The following is an 18,355-nucleotide window of genomic DNA, read 5'->3' on the forward strand; positions in this document are numbered from 1 at the left end:
GAAAATAGTGTATAGAAGAACAAGAGGAGAAGCAGAGAGACTGGGTAAGACCGTGGTTCCCAAACTGTGCACTGAAGTGCCCTGTGGTACCTCAGTGAATTCACAGGGGTACCTTCCTTGGAATAATCTTAAAGTTTTAACTTTTGAATTCCGATATTAAAAAAAAAAAAAAAAAAAAACAGTGACATCTGTCAAACATCACATGAAATTAGCTTGAGGCAGATTACAGGTTCAACTTTATATCCCATGTCATTTTGTGATAATGTTATCTCTGCAAAGTGTTTGCTGTGATAAAAAGCAAGTGCCACATGGAAATCAGTGGGGAATAGGAAATGTGGAAGGTGGTGTCCAATCTGTTTACAAGGTTTGAGAACTTATATAAGAGAAGCTTTACATTGTTAAGATATAAATAGATTTAAAATTGTTTAAAATTTAAATTGTTTACATTTATTTAAGATATAAATATATATCAAGTTGTATGAATCTAGCTACTTAATACATGAAAACATTAGGTAATTCTTTTGGCCTAAGGGAGCCATGAAAAATAAATTACAGAGACACTAAGTATACCATAAACCGAGAAAGTTTGGGAACTACTGAATTAAGAGGTTATGTGATAATTCACACAAGAGATGAGGGTGGCCTGGAATAGACTGAGAAATGGTCAGATTTTGGATATATCTTAATGGTACAGGCCACTGTACTATCGAGAGTGTGGAGGAAGTAGGGAAATAAGAAGAATTCCAGGTTTTGACCTGGGTTGTCACTATCAGTTGGAGAGGAAGCTTAGAATTAGTTTTGGTACTATCCAGTTTGAGATGCTGTCATGGACAACCAAGTGGAATTGTCAAGCAGACAATTGGACTTTCTGAGTCTGCAGTTCAGGGAAGAGGTCTGGGCTACAGATGTAAATGTGAAAGTCATCCGTTTATAGGACTGAAGATCACCCAAAGATGAATGCGGATTGAAAGAAGAACTCCAAGGACTTAGTTTTGAACCACTGCAACACATACAATAGTTTTAGTTTATCTTTGTGTTTACCGTGCATATCATGGTACCTGGCCCATAGTAGGCAATCAGTGAATATCCAACTACCTATTATTTTACAAGGGTAAAATGTGTACATACCACAGAATTTTAGTAGATGCAGAGGGTATGCACTGAAAAGTATGTCTTCCTCCTACCCCTGTCTCCTGGCTCCTCTGGCCACACCAGTATTATTGGTTTATATTCTCTGAGAGGTAGTATGCATTTGTATGCAAGTGAATATGTCTGTTTATTTGTTACAGTAATTTTGTTTTACATTTACACAAGCATAGTATCCAGCACACATGATTCCATATCCTGCTTGGTTTCACTTGACAATACACTTTAGAAATCATTCCATTTCAGTACGTATGGAACAGCCCTATTCTCTCTCTCTCTCTCTCTCTCTCTCGACAGAGTTTCACTCTGTTGCCCAGGCTGGAGTGCAGTGGCTTGATCATGGTTCACTGAAGCCTTGACTTCCTGGGCTCAGGTGATCCTCCCACCTCAGCCTCCCCAGTAGCTGGAACTATAGTTGCACGCCACTACACCCAGCTAATTTTTTGTAGAGATGGGGTTTTGTTGCCCAGGCTGGTCTCAGACTCCTGGACTCCACCCACCTGGGTCTCCCAAAGTGCTGAGATTACAGGTGTGAGCCACCGCACCTGGCCGACAGTCACTTTTAACAGCTGCAGAGTATTCCATTGTGTGGATATAGTGTAATTTGTTTAGTCAGTGTCCTGTTGATGGATGTTTAGGTTGTTTGCAATTAGGTTGCTTCAATTGCAGATAACACTGCAATGTAAATTCTTTCTCATGTGTGTTTGAGCCATTTGTGTGAGCCCATTTATTCAAAATAAATTACTAGAAGTAAAATTTAGTATGTGCCTTAAATATTGACAGATTTCCTAAATTGTCTTATATAGAAGTTGTCCCAACTTACACTTCCTACAAAGTCAGAGAATGCTTGATTCCTTGTGTCATATCAACAAAGTGTGTTAAACCTTTGATTATTGCCAGTGTGTTTAGTGGACTTAATTGCCAATATGTTTAGTGGAAAATGGCACTGACTATATTTAATTTAATTTATACTATTATGAAAAAAAATTTGATCGTCTTTTCATATATTTAAACTTTTTAGGGATATATGGATTAATTCTAAACAGTTTTAAGTAACTAAACTCAGCATGCTAGAGAAAGAATACCAGGTCTGGTAAAATCTAAAACTGTTAAGAATTAATCCATGTATCCCTAAAAAGTTTAAATATATGAAAAGGTGGTCAAATTTTTTTTTGTAAAAGGAGAAATTAAATACAGTAAGATGCCATTTTCCACTAAAATGTTATGTGTGCTTAAGTATTGAGGATAATGATAACTCTGAAATCAAAATATTTTAATGGCATTTTTCTTGAAAGTAAAATAATTCATGTTTGGTTGCTTGTGTTGGGTTGCCCTGTTAGTTATAGCTAGCAGCTACCCAGCTACCCTGGGTTGACTGAATTCACGGTCTTGGGTTGGGTGTGTGTGTGTCGTGACCAGAATTCATCATCGAATATGAAGATACAATGCACGAGCCAGGACTGTGGCACCACCAAACTGAAGTTTCTGGAACACAGACCACAGCCCAGCTGAAGCTGTCTCCTTACGTGAACTACTCCTTCCGCGTCATGGCAGTGAACAGCATCGGGAAGAGCTTGCCCAGCGAGGCCTCTGAGCAATATTTGACGAAAGCCTCAGGTAAAGCGGGAAAGCAGGACTTCTAGGGTGCAAAATGAAATAAAAAAGTTTTCCACTTTTCACAAAAGACCAAAGCTTACGCATGTGTGGCTGCTTAACTTCCAGAACCAGATAAAAATCCCACAGCTGTGGAAGGACTGGGATCAGAGCCTGATAATTTGGTGATTACATGGAAGGTGAGCTATGATGCCTTCAAATTTATTCGCTATTTTTCAGAGTGAAAAAAAAAAGTTGTTTGAAAATAATATCTACATTAAAATCTCATTTCATCTATTTCTGGGGGAAAAATATATATATATATATATAAAGATACATATATATCTGTACTTAAGAGGCAGTATTATGTAGTTGTTAAAAGCTTGAGCTCTGGAGTCAAAATGATTTGGTACAAATCCCAGCTCTGCTACTAACTCTGTGACCTTAGGCCAGTTGTTGAACATCTCTGTTAGGCACATGTGTGATGAGAATAATAATAGAACCAGTTTCACAGTATTAAAGAAGCTAATACATATAAAGCACCTAGAACAGTGCCTAGCGGATACACGTGCTCAAAAAAATGCTAGCTATCATAAAGAACCACCTGGGGCTGGGGCCGGGGCCAGTGGCTCACGCCTGTAATCCTAGCACTTCGGGAGGCCGAGGCGGGCATATCATGAGGTCAGGAGTTTGAGACCAGCCTGACCAACATGGTGAAACCCCATCTCTACTAAAAATACAAAAATTACCCGAGTGTAGTGGTGCATGCCTGCGATCCCAGCTACTCAGGAGGCTGAGACAGGAGAATTGCTTGAACCCAGGAGGCGGAGGTTGCAGTGAGCCGAGATTACGCCACTGCACTCCAGCCTGGGTGATAGAGCAAGACTCCGTCTCAAAAAAAAAAAAAAAAAAAAGAACCACCTGGAAGACATGCACCAAGCCATTCCCAGCAGTCAACTTCTTTAGTGGGGAAAGCTTGTCTGTGTTTTCTGGATTTGGAAAATTAACATATATTTACTCATAATTCAAAACCTATTTTAGATAGATCCATACATGCATACTTAGACATGTATGCATGTATGTACATATATTTATACAAACATGTAGAAACAACAGAATGACAGGCTAGCCTTTTTTTAATAAAGAGGAAAACAGTCCATAAGTTTCCATCTGCAAGTAAAATGGACAATGATGTACTATTGCACAAACAGGAATATATAAAGGATTCTATGTGACCGAAATGTCTGAAGAATCACCATCCTTGACTGTAGAGCCAGAGTTTGAAAGGTTTATATGGTGTTTATTGCATCAAGATAGTAATTTACGAACTTTGAAATGTTGATCCCAAACAAGCTTTGAATCTCATTGCAAATGCACAGTTGATAGAAGGTCCCTGGAGAAAATGGTTAATAGCTTGTGTTTTAGTATTTCAGTGATCACTTTCTGTAGGTCTGGGAATTGAATTTGCTGTTCCTGTAAAAGATTGTGCAGTTGATCTGTGTCATAAGCTCTGGTTATTTGGCTTTTCTTGTAGCCCTTGAATGGTTTCGAATCTAATGGGCCAGGCCTTCAGTACAAAGTTAGCTGGCGCCAGAAAGATGGTGATGATGAATGGACATCTGTGGTTGTAGCAAATGTATCCAAATATATTGTCTCAGGCACGCCAACCTTTGTTCCATATCTGATCAAAGTTCAGGCCCTGAATGACGTGGGGTTTGCCCCCGAGCCAGCTGTAGTCATGGGACATTCTGGAGAAGACCGTAAGTGATGCCGTTTCCTTTCTACTTTTCCCCAGCAAAACAGACTTGCAAGCCAAGGCCATTTCCAGAGCTATTCAGGTTGCAAGGGAGGGAGGTTGCAATTATTTTGCATGACTTCTCTGAATTTAAATAGCCTGCTGTATAAGAAAGAGAAGTTCAGAACTTTCAAGGTGACTGCAGTATAGTTGTCCCTTGGTATCCACAGGGGATTGGTTCCAGGACGCCCTGCCTTGGACACCCAAATCTGCAAATACTCAAGTCCCACAGATGGCCCTATGGAACCCGCCTATGTAAAAAGTCAGCCCTCCCTATCCGTGGGTTTTGCACCTGAGAATACTGTGTTTTCCATCTTCTTTGGCTGTAGATGCAGAACCTGCAGATGTAGAGGGCTGACTGTATTTGTGTGGGAAAAAAAAAATCCACATGTAAGTGGACCCATGCAGTTCAAACCTGTGTTGTTCAAGGATCAATTGTACTTTTAAAAAAATCTCATTTTCCTACTCAGGATGCTGAGGTGAGAGGATCCCTTGAGCCAAGGAATTTGAGTCTAGCCTGGGCAACATAGCAAGATGCCATCTCTTAAAAAAAAAAAAAAATCTCTCACAAAGTCAAACAGATACCCCAAAATCTGTGTTCAAGCCTTAATAATCCATAGAACAGGACTGGAGTATGCTTCAGGCCAAAAATTATTAGAGATAGTGATATTTATGGATGAAATTTAAAATAACATTGATGCTTCTACCACTTCCCTGTCCTTTTCCTAGTCCCAATGGTGGCTCCCGGGAACGTGCGTGTAAATGTGGTGAACAGTACCTTAGCGGAGGTGCACTGGGACCCAGTACCTCTGAAAAGTATCCGAGGACACCTACAAGGCTATCGGGCAAGTGAAGGGGCAGCTTTTGTGGCTTTTTTTAGTAAGGGCAGCAGCGAATGCCACTTGTCATGCACACCACAGGAGGTGGGGCTTATTTGGTTCATTGCTTTGTGAACTTGTGGACTCACAAGTCACAAGTTCATTTGGCTCATTGCCTCAGGTAGCCACTGCCAGAGTTGACTTGAAATCTCACTGCATCCAAAATAAGAAAAAAAAAAGTTTTCTCCATTTTTCCCACTGATGATCTAACATTCTGCCAACTAAGTATGTATACAAAATGGGGAAAATTAATTTTTTAACGACCTAGAATATTACCAACTGTAGCTAGCTTTAAAGCAATATGGACCACATGTGGTGAACACACAAAATTATCCTGATAATCATTTAGGCATTTTAAAAATAATTCAGAATATACTTTAGGACCTTATACTCTCATCTAGGTCATTCTTATAAATATCCATTATCTTTGTTCTTGAGATGTACTGAAACATAAATATCCATTATCTTTGTTCTTGAGAAGCACTGATTCATAGAGATTTGTTACTGATAGGCAGCCAAGCAATCACTACTTTGATTTGTTTAGCCTGCCCCCTAGAGGTCACTTTTTGTACCACATCACGTTCAACCTTTCCCGCTCCCCCCGCAGCTTTGCCAGATTCCGTATAAATGTTGACGTCTCTTGAAAATGCCTTTATATTCCTAAGAATTTAAGAGAACTTAATAAACAACAATTCTGGATTTGTGACCAAAATTAATCAATACTTTCTTACCCATCTCTCCAAAACCTGGGCCTGCAATCAAATACAAAAAAAGGAGTATTTTAAACTAAGTGATACAGTTTGATTTAGTGGAAAAACTCTAGACTTTCAGTGGAGGATCCCCTGTGGCTCTTGATAGCTCTGTGGCTGTGAAAGTCACTTAGTAGCCCACACGTTCATCTGCACCATATGAATGACAGTAATAAAAGCCTCACTGTGGTGTTTAGGATTAAACTAAATGATAGATTGTATGTGAACATGTATTCTGGAAAAGTATGTAAACATTGGGCAGTAATTTTTATTTTTAGAATATTTTATACAAGTAAAAGACTTACATTCTATTGTCCTCCATTTGCCTCATGTTCTAGAGAAAACCATATGGGTCTCACACTGTTTTCATTTTCCTTAGACTCCTGCGACAAAATAGTGTAGCCCAGCTTTGTCATGTGGCTATAATTTAATTTCCCTCATTATCTATGGGCTTCTATTCCTCTTGCCTCAGAATCAATATCCATCAGTTTTGTTGGTAATTTTCTTCTAAAATATACCAAGGGAATTTTCTGGAAAAACAACAATTTCAATTTTGTGAGCATAAGGAATCTTGTTTCCTCCTTTGTGCATTCCTGACTTTCGTTCTTGCTGTTTCAGATTTACTATTGGAAGACACAGAGTTCATCTAAAAGAAACAGGCGTCACATTGAGAAAAAGATCCTCACCTTCCAAGGCAGCAAGACGCATGGCATGTTGCCGGGGCTGGAGCCCTTTAGCCACTACACACTGAATGTCCGAGTGGTCAATGGGAAAGGGGAGGGCCCAGCCAGCCCTGACAGAGTCTTTAATACTCCAGAAGGAGGTATGGAATGGATGCGTCTCTAAGATCCCAGGAACATATAGCATAGCCTGAGAGGTTTTGCCTGACAGAAGGGCTACTGATCAAAGTATATTCTGGAAGCCAAATGGGATTGAAATTCCCATAGATGAATACAGCACACACAAAGCTACCAAAATGTCAGATCATATGTGGCCTAAATGTATGTAGGAGGCTTCAGAACCCAAATTGCTGCTCTGAAATGCCCTCTCCCTTGACTTAAAATTTTTCTCCACACGCACTCTCTGAAACCTTGCTACTTTGACGTTTATTTGGATCGTTAACTTTCTGATCTGAAAGAGGTTCCATAACTTCTCTTAGTGTCAGTAGCCTCATCTGAAAAGCCTGAGAACCAAATTAGATAACCTAACAAAAACACCTGGAAAGGAAAATATTTCTATAAGTTATAGTTTACTTCTGTAGCTTTTTTCTTAGTGCACTTCTCAGATTTATTTGAAAGCTGAACTGAGTTAGAAAGTTGCAAGTCTTGACCAAGTGGATTGGGAAGAGGAGGGAAAAGTCATTGCAGATATGGGCAACTGCAAGGGAGGGAGTAAGGGAGGACCAAATACATATTGATCCAGGAGTCGGGGGAGAAGGAATTTGGACACAGGGACAATGGAGCCTTGTGGGTGATGGAGAGAGGGGCCCATGTGGTAAAAAGAATGAAGATTGGAAAAGGCAATAAAATAAGCTTTATCTATTTTAAATTTTGCAACCATATGCCACTATGACAATGGCCAGATAGCTTCTGTAGATTGCTTAGCTCTTTTTGATAAAAGAAGTTCACAGAAGATGCACCCCACTCTGGCTGCTGATTGAAAGATTCATGATGCGAGCAGCTGCCCAGCAGCCTCTGAGAACCACCCTGTGTCCCAGCTCCCATCTCATTATAAGTTTTTGTCCTCAATCTCACTGTCCCTTAGAGAGTCAGGACTCTTCCTACTCAAGGCTCTCACAAGTGAAGCCTCACACTGGTTCTTTAGCTGATTCAGGGAAAGGTGTCATAGAGGAGATGATCAGAGAATTGAAGGAAAAAGAAGAGAGGAAGAAGTATGTCGGAAGACAGAAAGGTATGAAATAGCCTGGCTCCTTCAGAAAGCTGCAAGTTGCATGGCCAGAACTGGTAAGAAAAGGGAGGAAGGTCAGCTAGGGAAGGCCCAGATCATGGATGGTCTTGGGTGCTATGGACCAACCTGCAGGCCAAAGGCTGTTAACCTGGGGACTGAAGTCCCTTAGGGAGTCAATGAATGGGTTGAACGAGCTCCATGAACCTCCTGAAATTGTACACAAGATATGTGTATATTTTTCCAGGGAGTGTTTATGGCTATCATCAGATTCTTAACAGGGTCTGTGATCCCCTGCAAAATAAAGAACCACTTACTGGGTTGGGGAAGCTTAGAAGCCTAGAATTATGTGCCAGGCATGGTGTCAGGACCAGCCAAAGACATCTGAGGGCCTAAAGCAGAAAAATGGCAAAGAAGATGGGGATAGGAAGAAATAGATATGGTTTAGATTAAGGGAGTGGAGTTAGTGTCTGAGGAGATGATGGAAATGAGGCAGATAGGGAAGTTCAGGTTGACTTTCTGGTTTTTGGCTAGAGTGACAATAGGGAGAGTGGTTCCATTAGTTCGTTTCCAGGGGCAGTGGTAGGGGAGGTAACCATTGTGAGAGAGAGCTGCCACCAGCCATCATCCTCATGAGGAAGTGAATAAAAGATGAGCAGACATGTTTCCTCTGGTGATTTGCCAGTCTCTGCCACAGAGAACCTGAGAACCCTTGGGCCTTCCCAAGGGCCAGGGGTGTGCCAAGGTTGGGCTTTTGTCTGTTCACCACCAGATCCTGGGCAGCTGTCAGCTCTCAGGATAAGAACGTCTCTGCACCTGGGCGTGCTGGCCCAAAGCCCACCAGGCAGGGCATTCTGACTGTTTGGAGACACCTGGTTTGTTGGAGAAAACGGTCCTTAATGGTCCAGAACACAGCTGCTTCCACTCACAGATCCGGTTAGAATAATTTCACTTGGTAGCTAGTTTGCTTCTATTAAGACACCATTCATGAGTCAAATAAGGACTGCCTCTTTTTAAAATATTAGGTTTGAGTCCATCTAAAGGCAAAGTCATTATGTGTTTTGAGAGGATGGTTTTATTGAATATAAATGTAAATGACAGGAGAGAAAAAGGAAGAGAATAACTAAATGGGTGCCTGTCACAGGTTTGTACTAATGTATTTTCAGCTGAATCAGGAATGAGTTACTGAAACCCAAAACCTTGAATCGTGTGAGCACGGTGAAATGTCACTTTAATACATGTTGAAACATTCAGAAATCCTTGTGTTGACTGTAAGTTCTCCCCTGTAAGTCCCCAGTGCTCCCTCGTCTTTGAAGATTGTGAATCCAACACTGGACTCTCTCACTTTGGAATGGGATCCACCGAGCCACCCGAATGGCATTTTGACAGAGTACACCTTAAAATATCAGCCAAGTAAGCTGTTGGGAGGAAGAAAAGGGGAGATATGGTTTTATTTTATTTTATTTATTATTTTAATTGACAAATAATTGTACCTCATCATGGGGTACATAGTGATGTTTCAATACATATAGTTATCAGATCAGGGGAATTCGCATATTCATCTTCTCAAATAGTTATCATTTGTGTTGGAAACATTTAATATCCTCCTTCTGGCTGTGTATGGAACACCAGAACTTAGTCTTTGTTTCTAGCTATCCTTTCACATCCTTTAACTGATCTCTCCCTGTCTCGCCTTCCCCCTGTCCTTCCTTTATCTCTGGGATCCTTTGTTCTACTTTTTACTTCTGTGACATGAACTTTTCTTAGCTTCCACCTATGAGTCAGAACATGTGGTATTTAACTTTCCGTTAGAAATACAGTTGTTGTTTTTTTTTGAGATGTAGTCTCGCTCTGTCACCCAGGCTGGAGTACAGTGGTGCGATCTCGGCTCACTGCAAGCTCCGTCTCCCGGGTTCGCGCCATTCTCCTGCCTTAGCCTCTGAGTAGCTGGGACTACAGGCACCCGCCACCAAGCCCGGCTGATTTTTTGTATTTTTAGTAGAGATGGGGTTTCACCGTGTTAGCCAGGATGGTCTCGATCTCCTGACCTCATGATCTGCCCGCCTCGGCCTCCCAAAGTGCTGAGATTACAGGCATGAGCCACCGCGCCTGGCTAGAAATACAGTTTTAAAAATACTTAACTGTTATCAGAAAATACAAACTAGTTTTTCTTTATGTCTTTAGAATATATACATATACCTTCAAGTGTTATTTCAGAAAGAACTTCAATTCTTACTTTTTAAGAAAAATGATTTATATATTATTAAAAATTAAGTAATCTGTAGAATAATACGACCTTTGGGGTGGAGTTTAAGTGAGTGCTGTCATTAAATCAGATATGCATTTTCTGTAAATAGAAAATAGTTCCTTTGGCACAAGTCCTCTGAAGAAAAATGTTTGGGGTTATTTAACAATATGACTCCACCTGCAAGAACACAGGGGAAAAGATTCTATTGTGATTCAACTACAAAATTCTTCTAGTTTATTAGCCAGTAGAGAACATATTCCCCCTTGTGATATGATATAATGATATGATATGATATGATATGATATGATATGATATGATAGAACATAGTATAGGAGCTGTTAAAAAGTTATCACTTAGTTATGCTGGGCAAAGAGTGAGTGGGATTATAAAAGTCAATGTAAGCCAGGTTGAACATTTTTAGTTGATGTATTTATTTATAATAGTATTCCTATCACAATTAATGGAGAATGCACTTGTTTTTTATTTCTTATTGACAGTTAACAGCACACATGAATTAGGCCCTCTGGTAGATTTAAAAATTCCTGCCAACAAGACACGGTGGACTTTAAAAAATTTAAATTTCAGCACTCGATATAAGTTTTATTTCTATGCACAAACATCAGCAGGATCAGGAAGTCAAATTACAGAGGAAGCAGTAACAACTATGGATGAAGGTAAGATGGGTATGTATAAAATCCATATAATCATAACCATCATGAAATAAAAAGCTTTAAGTTTATGCTTTCTTTTTCCTTCTTGCTATGGAGTGTCTATCTTACCTGATTAATGCAAACACTTATTTGTAATTTCTCATTCTGATATATAATCAGCTATGTAGTTCATATTGGACTGTGATATTTTTCAACTATGTGAAACTTTTTAAAACTTTATATTAAAATCTTAGGGCGGGAGTGAGTAAGCATAATATTTGTCACACTTGAATTTGAAGTTCAAGAGAATGTTGTTTTCTATTTACAACTGTATATATTATATATATTCATGCACAAACATATATATGTACACATACATATAATACATACATATATGCATACACAGACATATGCACCTGTATACACACAAATATATGTAATTCGAGTTCTGGTCCTGATTTACTGGAAATAATTTTCTAGTTCACATATCGATTTACATTTTCCAGCAAGGAAATCGAAGCAATTATTAAATAGTGCATTTATTTTGTGTTTGAGCAACAGATTTTACATTTTGGTATGTACAAAGAAAGCAAAATAGAGCATTACAGTATTTAGAAAAGGAATTAACACTTCTTTTCATACTTTAAAAAGTTATTCTGAAAATCTTGAGATTCAATGAAAATTATCAAAAATATTATAAAAGATTTTCTGGTTTTGCATGTCTCTAAATTGTAGAGTTGTTTAAGTATTATTCATATGACTATCTTTGATAGCATAAAAAATTGACAATTTCTGACCAAAAATTGGTTTGAAATATCCTAAGCCTTCTTACATAATAAACAAGTATGAATAATGCACCTTAAGAAATGTGTTTGAATACCCAGTATTCAAACAGGGTATCCTGATAAAATGTTGGTACTGGATTTGAATACTGGAGAAGTTTGGGGACACCAACATATCTCTGTCCCCTATACCTGATGTGGTACACTTCATTCTTCTTGCATGCTTTAGTGTTTTAATAAGTGTTTTTGTATTGCTATACATGCTCATGGGTGTGTTACATCTAACTATATAGTGTCCTGTTTCTGTTTCCCTTCATTAAAGCTGGTATTCTTCCACCTGATGTAGGTGCAGGCAAAGGTAAAATAATTCATCTGCATGACTTTATACATGTGTGAAATTTGCAATGTGAAACATGGGGAAGTGCAGCATGGGTAAAACAGAGAAAATAAAATATGCCTTGACCCACCAAAAGAAGAGATCTCATCCAATCTTGACTTTGAAATTAATTTCTAGTCCTTTCTTTACAAGTAGAAAGCCACATATTGAATTCTCCAAAAATTTTTTCTTGAGACTTATCCCTGGTACAAATCCTAATCTTAGCTTTTAATACTATGATTTTGGCTGGATCAGACAGGACCAAAACTGTGGATTTGTCACAGATCCTCTATATGGCCATGCCACATTATTTGCGGTTCAGAAATATTAGCCCTGTGATGAAAGCAGCCTGGTAGAAATCAGATCAACCAAGCTTCCTGTTCTATTCTGATTTAGCTGCTCTTCTTGTAGACACAGTGTACACTCGGCTGCCATTGCACAAAACCATCTATTTGGAATTACAGCATAGCAATGCCCTCCAACTGGTTTGGGACTAAGTCTCTCTGAGCTTAGGGTCCCCTACAAGTGAGTCTTCCAGGTGACCAATATGGTCTTCTCAAATGTGTTATCCCATCCTGTCTTCACCCAACTGCCTAAGTCTCTTCCTCCTGAGTAACAGCCAACAATCCACAATGGATTACTTTCGTTCTCCTTTATTTCTGACAGCTCTCTGGGTCAGAAAGATTTGTTGGGAGAATGGTGATTGAATAAGTTGTAATATGTCTTCCATCTGTGGCAATGCCAAAGATGCCCCAGTCTTTGACCCCTGGCTGCTGGTTGACCAGTTAGCTTTTTAGAGAGCAGTGGAGCATCTGCCACTGGGCACTGTTTTCGTGTGGCATACCCATGGTCAGGAGTTTTCTTGGGCTTTCACAGATCAGGTGAGTGTAAACAGGAATGAAGAAAAGGAAGACCAAGAGAAAAATGTGCTTTGCCCTATATTATTCAACTCTTGTGAGCTTAGACTTGATAGATTTATTCTATTTGCTTAGAAATTTGCTTATATTCAGAGCTTTGGTAAATTACAAAATATCAATCAGATAGATTTTGGAGGTATTGAATAAGAACTATAGCCATTTTCAGTAACCTTGAGAGTATTATATTTGTAGTTTTAGACTTGAAAGGATGAAGTTGTAAAAATTCAAAATTTCTATATCATAGAAGATGTAAACTTACTTCTGTTTATTTGTATACTTCCTTCCTATGATAATTAGATATCAGTTAAAATTACTAGCTACTTGGGAGGCGAGGCAGGAGAATTGTTTGAACCCAGGACGCAGAGGCTGCAGTGAGCTGGAGGCTGCAGTGAGCCAAGATTGCGCCACTGTACCCCAGCCTGGGGGACAGGACAAGACTCCATTTCATAAATAAATAAATAAATGATTTCAGGGTCTGGAATTCTAGGAAGTAGACCTGTGAAGGCATGTGTAGAAATGAACCAAAAATGTGCAGGCTCAAAAAGATTTATGTTCCCAGTTTTGCTGATGATCCACAGTGCCATATCCATTGCATTTGATCTGGCACTCTGGGGACCAAGCATCAAAATACTCTCCTAGGGTAATTAGCTGGAATACAGAAACAGGGAGAAACTAACTGGCAAGGCAGGAATCTGCATTCTTGACCTCATGTGCAGCCAGCTGTGGGCAAGCAGTTAGGAGTGAGTAGAGAAGGGTACTGAGGATCAGCCAGTGCTGAACCCCTTCTGTGACCTGACTCTCACTGTGTTCTTTTACTGAAGAACCCGTAAATACAAAATGAAATTCCTTTTCTGGCCTAAACGAAAACAAAACAAGACAGATCTAGACGCATAGAAGGTTCAATCAGTTCAACAGTGAACGTCTCTCTGGCACATAAAACCACCCGCCTTTGTTTAAGAAGCTGTGTATAAAGACAGTAAGACAAACCCTGGCCTTGACATGCTTAAAATCTAGCAGGTAAGACCAATGTAATAAATAATAACATAATAAATTGACACTAAACTAGAAATTGGAGCAAAATGTTATCTGAATACAGAGGCGTGAACCATTTATTTTGCCAAGCAGAATCAGGAAAAGCTTCACAAAGAAAATAATATTGAACTGGGCCTTGAAGCCCAGTTTTTGTTTTGTTTTATTTTTGGCAGATGAGTCAGGGAGTTGCAGTGTGTAAAGTCTCGGTAGGGGTCATAAGCACATGGGGTTTGAAAACATACTGGATGTCTGGGTTATATCCAGCGGTCCACTTAGGCTGACATGTAGAGAGTGTGTGGAAAAGAGAAGACCCTGAGATGGGACTGGAGCAGTGGGCGGGGCCAGATGGTAACAGCTCTGAACGGCTGTGAATGCTCTGCTAAGGAATTTGTATTTACCTATAGGCAAAGTTTTAAACAGAGAAGTAGCTAGATTAGAGTTGTAGTTTCAGCAGCTAAATGTAGGTAACTACACTGGTGGTCTCTACAGAGGAAGACTTACAGCTGGGAGAGGCACACAGGAAACAGCCCGTTGGAAAAGCCCAGAGACGGGACACTGGAGCTCCCTGTATGGTACCACATAGGTGCTCTGTGAGTCAGAAAGTGGATGAGTGGCAATTAAAAGGAAGGAGAGTTTGAATTCTCTATAGTAAAAGTGGCTAAACAGCATGCCTTAGGAAATTGTGGTATCTTTTCTGGGTACCTGTAAGAATAAGCTAAATGTAAATTTCCAGTGTATAACACTTTATTATTAACTATAACTAGTAATATGATGCTGTACATTAGATCTCTAGAACTTGTTCATCTTATAACTGAAAGTTTGTACCCTTTGACCAACATCTCCCATTTCCCCAACCCCCACCCCACCCCTAGCCCCAGGCAACCACTATTCTACACTCTGTTTCTCTAAGTATAACTTTTTTAGATTCCATATGTGAACCCCAAAAATCTGAGACAGGTTTTAGTTAATTTAGAAAGTTATTTTGCCCAGGTTGAGAACATGTTCCTGTGACATACCCATAGCTCAGGAGGCTCTGAAGACATGCGCCCAAGGTGGGCAGAACACAGTTTGGTTTTATACACTTTAGGGAGATATGAGACATCAATCAACATATGTGAGATGAACATTGGTTTGGTCTGGTAAGGCGGGACAACTTGAAGCAGGGAGTTTCCAGGTCATAGGTAGGTGAGAGACAAACGGTTGCATTCTTTTTGAGTTTCTGATGAGCCTCTCCAAAGGAGGCAATCAGATATGCATTTATCTCAGTGAGCAGAGGGGTAACTTTGAAAAGAATGGGAGGCAGGTTTGTCCTAAGCAGTTCCCGGATTGACTTTTCCCTTTAGCTTAGTGATTTTGGGGCCCAAAGATTTATTTTCCTTTCACACACATTTAAGTGAGATCATGCAATATTTGCCTTTCTGTGTCTGGATTATTTTAGTTAGCACAGTACCCTGCAGGTTCATCCATGTTGTTGCAAATGGCAGGATTTCCTTCTTTTTTAAGTCAGAATAATATACCATTATATGTGTGTGTGTATATATATATATATGGTAATTTCTTTATCCATTCATCTGTCAATGGATATTTAGATTGTTTTCATATCTTGACTTTGTGAATAATACTGCAATGAACATAGGAGAGTCGATACCTCATAGAGATACTGATTTCATTTCAATAAAACTAGAAACAAAATAATGAACAGTTTAGAGAAGAAACTCTGAGAAGGGAGCACCCATAGAAACCAATGTAAAAAACAAAAAGAAACTAAATGCTCTTTTGTTAGAAGTACTTTGCTCTTCTGTTAGTAAATGCTCTTTGTGTTAGAAGTATTATGGTTCTGCTTGAACATCTTCCGTAATTACTCCAAGATTAAATTCCTTAGTTTCAGGATTCCAAAATTTTTTAAGAAAATTAATGTTTTTCCTGGGTTGCCGTCGATGTTTTACACATGTGTGCATATTTGCTGTCATTGATTGATCATATTCCTATTATTTTTTCCTATAAGAAGAATATCTCAGAAAACTAAAATTAACTAGGTCCACAGAAGGACTCTGAATAATTCAGTAATCAGTTTTGCCCTCTGCTGTTTCCCCATGCTTAGCACAAAGAGATACAAAATTTGCATGTGTTGTTGAATTATATTTTAGAAGTCAAGAGCATTATTTAACCGCTTTAATATCTTTCTTTTCTTAATTCTAAGAAGTGTAATTTTATTACATTGCTTTGAACAAAGGTCTTTAGCTTCTACATTTTATAAACATGTCTTAGAATATAATTTTAGTGTCTTGGTAAACCCATTGATGCTGTCGGATTTACTATCCTAGTAAATTTTATGTGGGATAATAAATTGATCTTATTTTTTAACTACTGAAGTTAACACATCTGTAAATGTTTCGTTTTTAGTTTACGCTATTGAGGTAGGACTGATAGAATTGCCAGCCTCGGGTATTCAAATAACATTTTTTAATGACTTTAGATGTTGTCTTTACCCAGTAGCAAGCATGTAGCATCATCTGGTCTCCATAATTTGGATTTTTAAGAAGCTATTTAGGTTGCACTATGATTTTTCAGAAAATGCTTTGTAACAAACAGTTAACAGGTAAGATTGTCTTGCTCTCTGGGAAATGTTACATGAAATAGTTTTTACTCCTTTTATTTATTCTTTCTTAACTTCTGATAGAACATATCTGGAAATTTCTTTTGCAACTTCTCTTCCAACATCCCCTAACCATCTATCATTCTCTAAAGCAGGGCTTCCTTACCTGGGGTCCCTGAGTTTCCCAGAGGTTGATTCTCAAAGAAGTCTGTTTCTTAAAACAGATCAAAAGCGCTGTTCAAAGGGGCATTCTCTGTCACACCAACACAGATTTTTCAAAGACCTACATTGAGATGACAAATAGAAGTGAAAAGTAGCCACATAGTATTGGGGTTTACCTCGGGGTCTCTGACATTCCATGACGACATCTGTCCCTGGGATTGTTCAGCAATCCCCCTCTCCATCACACATTAATAAATGAAGACGGTGACATTTCCTGAGACTGTATCTAATGGACAACAGTTAACATTGTTTAGAACCCATATAATAGAACTCATATATTTTAATATCATGCATCATTATTTCTGATATTTAATTTATTTCCTAATGCTGTAATTTAAGAAACAAAAAAATTTCTGTAATGAAAGCAAAGCATGAGTGAACCCTAAATTTTAGCTGTAAATTCTTATTTAATTCTATTTGCATAATTTCACAGTATTTAAACTTATTTTATATTCGTGTGTATGGTGCTGCAATATGATTGTTTGTTTTATTTTTCTATTGTATGTTTAGTTCAAGCAGTAAATCCCAGGATCAGCAATCTTACTGCCGCAGCTGCTGAGACCTATGCCAATATCAGTTGGGAATATGAGGGACCACAGCATGTGAACTTTTATGTTGAATATGGTGTAGCAGGCAGTAAGAAACAATTTCATTACCCGATTTTTAGTTTGGGGGATGCATTTTAAAAGATTAAGAACATTCTTAGGAATTTAGTATGGATCATCTTGAAAAATAACTTGATCCAATTAAATGAATGACTTATCTAAAAAAAAGTATAGTGAACCGTCAGCCTACCACATATTATGTGCACAACTAGGAATTGCTTTTTTGTGTTATTAATAACAGATGGCATATGTTCCATTACGTATGTTATTTTCATATCATAGTACTTAAAACTGGTTCTATGCCCACAACACATAAACAAGAATAGGAAGGAATAATTATATTTGCAAGTACAAGTGGGAAAAAAGAAAAGGTTTTTTTTTCCAAATTGTACTTTGAAGTAACAGAAATCAAACTGACTTGAAAGTATTCATTTTGCCCTAACTAGCCCAACAGAATTTTATAAGAAACTGCAGAAAATTAATACTTTGGGAGAGCATTCATTATGTTTTAATGTTTGATATGTTCTCAAGTCAGGCATTCTTCGTAGATCCTGGCCACATCTACTGGGAGATGGGGCAGCTTTCACTTTCAGCAGTTTGTGAAAACCCAGTGCCCCCTCCTAAATGCAGTGTGCTTATATAGAACAAATGAGGTGGCCGATGTTTGTGACAAAGTGTTGAACAGAATCCAATTTTCTGTTTAAGCCTTTATCATGCCAGTAAATATTTTTAGAAATGACGATCCCTTTAGAAAAACCAATACCTGGGAAAGGTTGAATCAATTAATTGGATACATTGGAAGGCATTTAAGTTTACCAAAAGATTCATCTTGTGAATCTTAAAAAACAATTTTTCCCATAG

The 18,355-nt window shown here is 38.6% G+C and overlaps 1 protein-coding gene across 1 annotated transcript in view; it reads left to right on the forward strand.

Moving 5' to 3' along the window:
- Positions 1-18,355, forward strand: part of NRCAM (neuronal cell adhesion molecule) — a 261,153-nt gene that overhangs the window by 223,510 nt on the left and 19,288 nt on the right. The window contains exons 21-29 of the mRNA XM_011986360.1: positions 2,566-2,763; positions 2,869-2,939; positions 4,274-4,499; positions 5,264-5,379; positions 6,780-6,984; positions 9,357-9,479; positions 10,812-10,988; positions 12,069-12,104; positions 17,400-17,525. Of these exons, the coding sequence (XP_011841750.1) occupies positions 2,566-2,763; positions 2,869-2,939; positions 4,274-4,499; positions 5,264-5,379; positions 6,780-6,984; positions 9,357-9,479; positions 10,812-10,988; positions 12,069-12,104; positions 17,400-17,525 (1,278 nt within the window). The remainder of the gene's footprint in view (positions 1-2,565; positions 2,764-2,868; positions 2,940-4,273; positions 4,500-5,263; positions 5,380-6,779; positions 6,985-9,356; positions 9,480-10,811; positions 10,989-12,068; positions 12,105-17,399; positions 17,526-18,355) is intronic.

This window comes from Mandrillus leucophaeus, unplaced genomic scaffold, assembly GCF_000951045.1.
Source record: "Mandrillus leucophaeus isolate KB7577 unplaced genomic scaffold, Mleu.le_1.0 Scaffold298, whole genome shotgun sequence".
In the NCBI taxonomy this organism is placed as follows: domain Eukaryota; kingdom Metazoa; phylum Chordata; class Mammalia; order Primates; family Cercopithecidae; genus Mandrillus; species Mandrillus leucophaeus.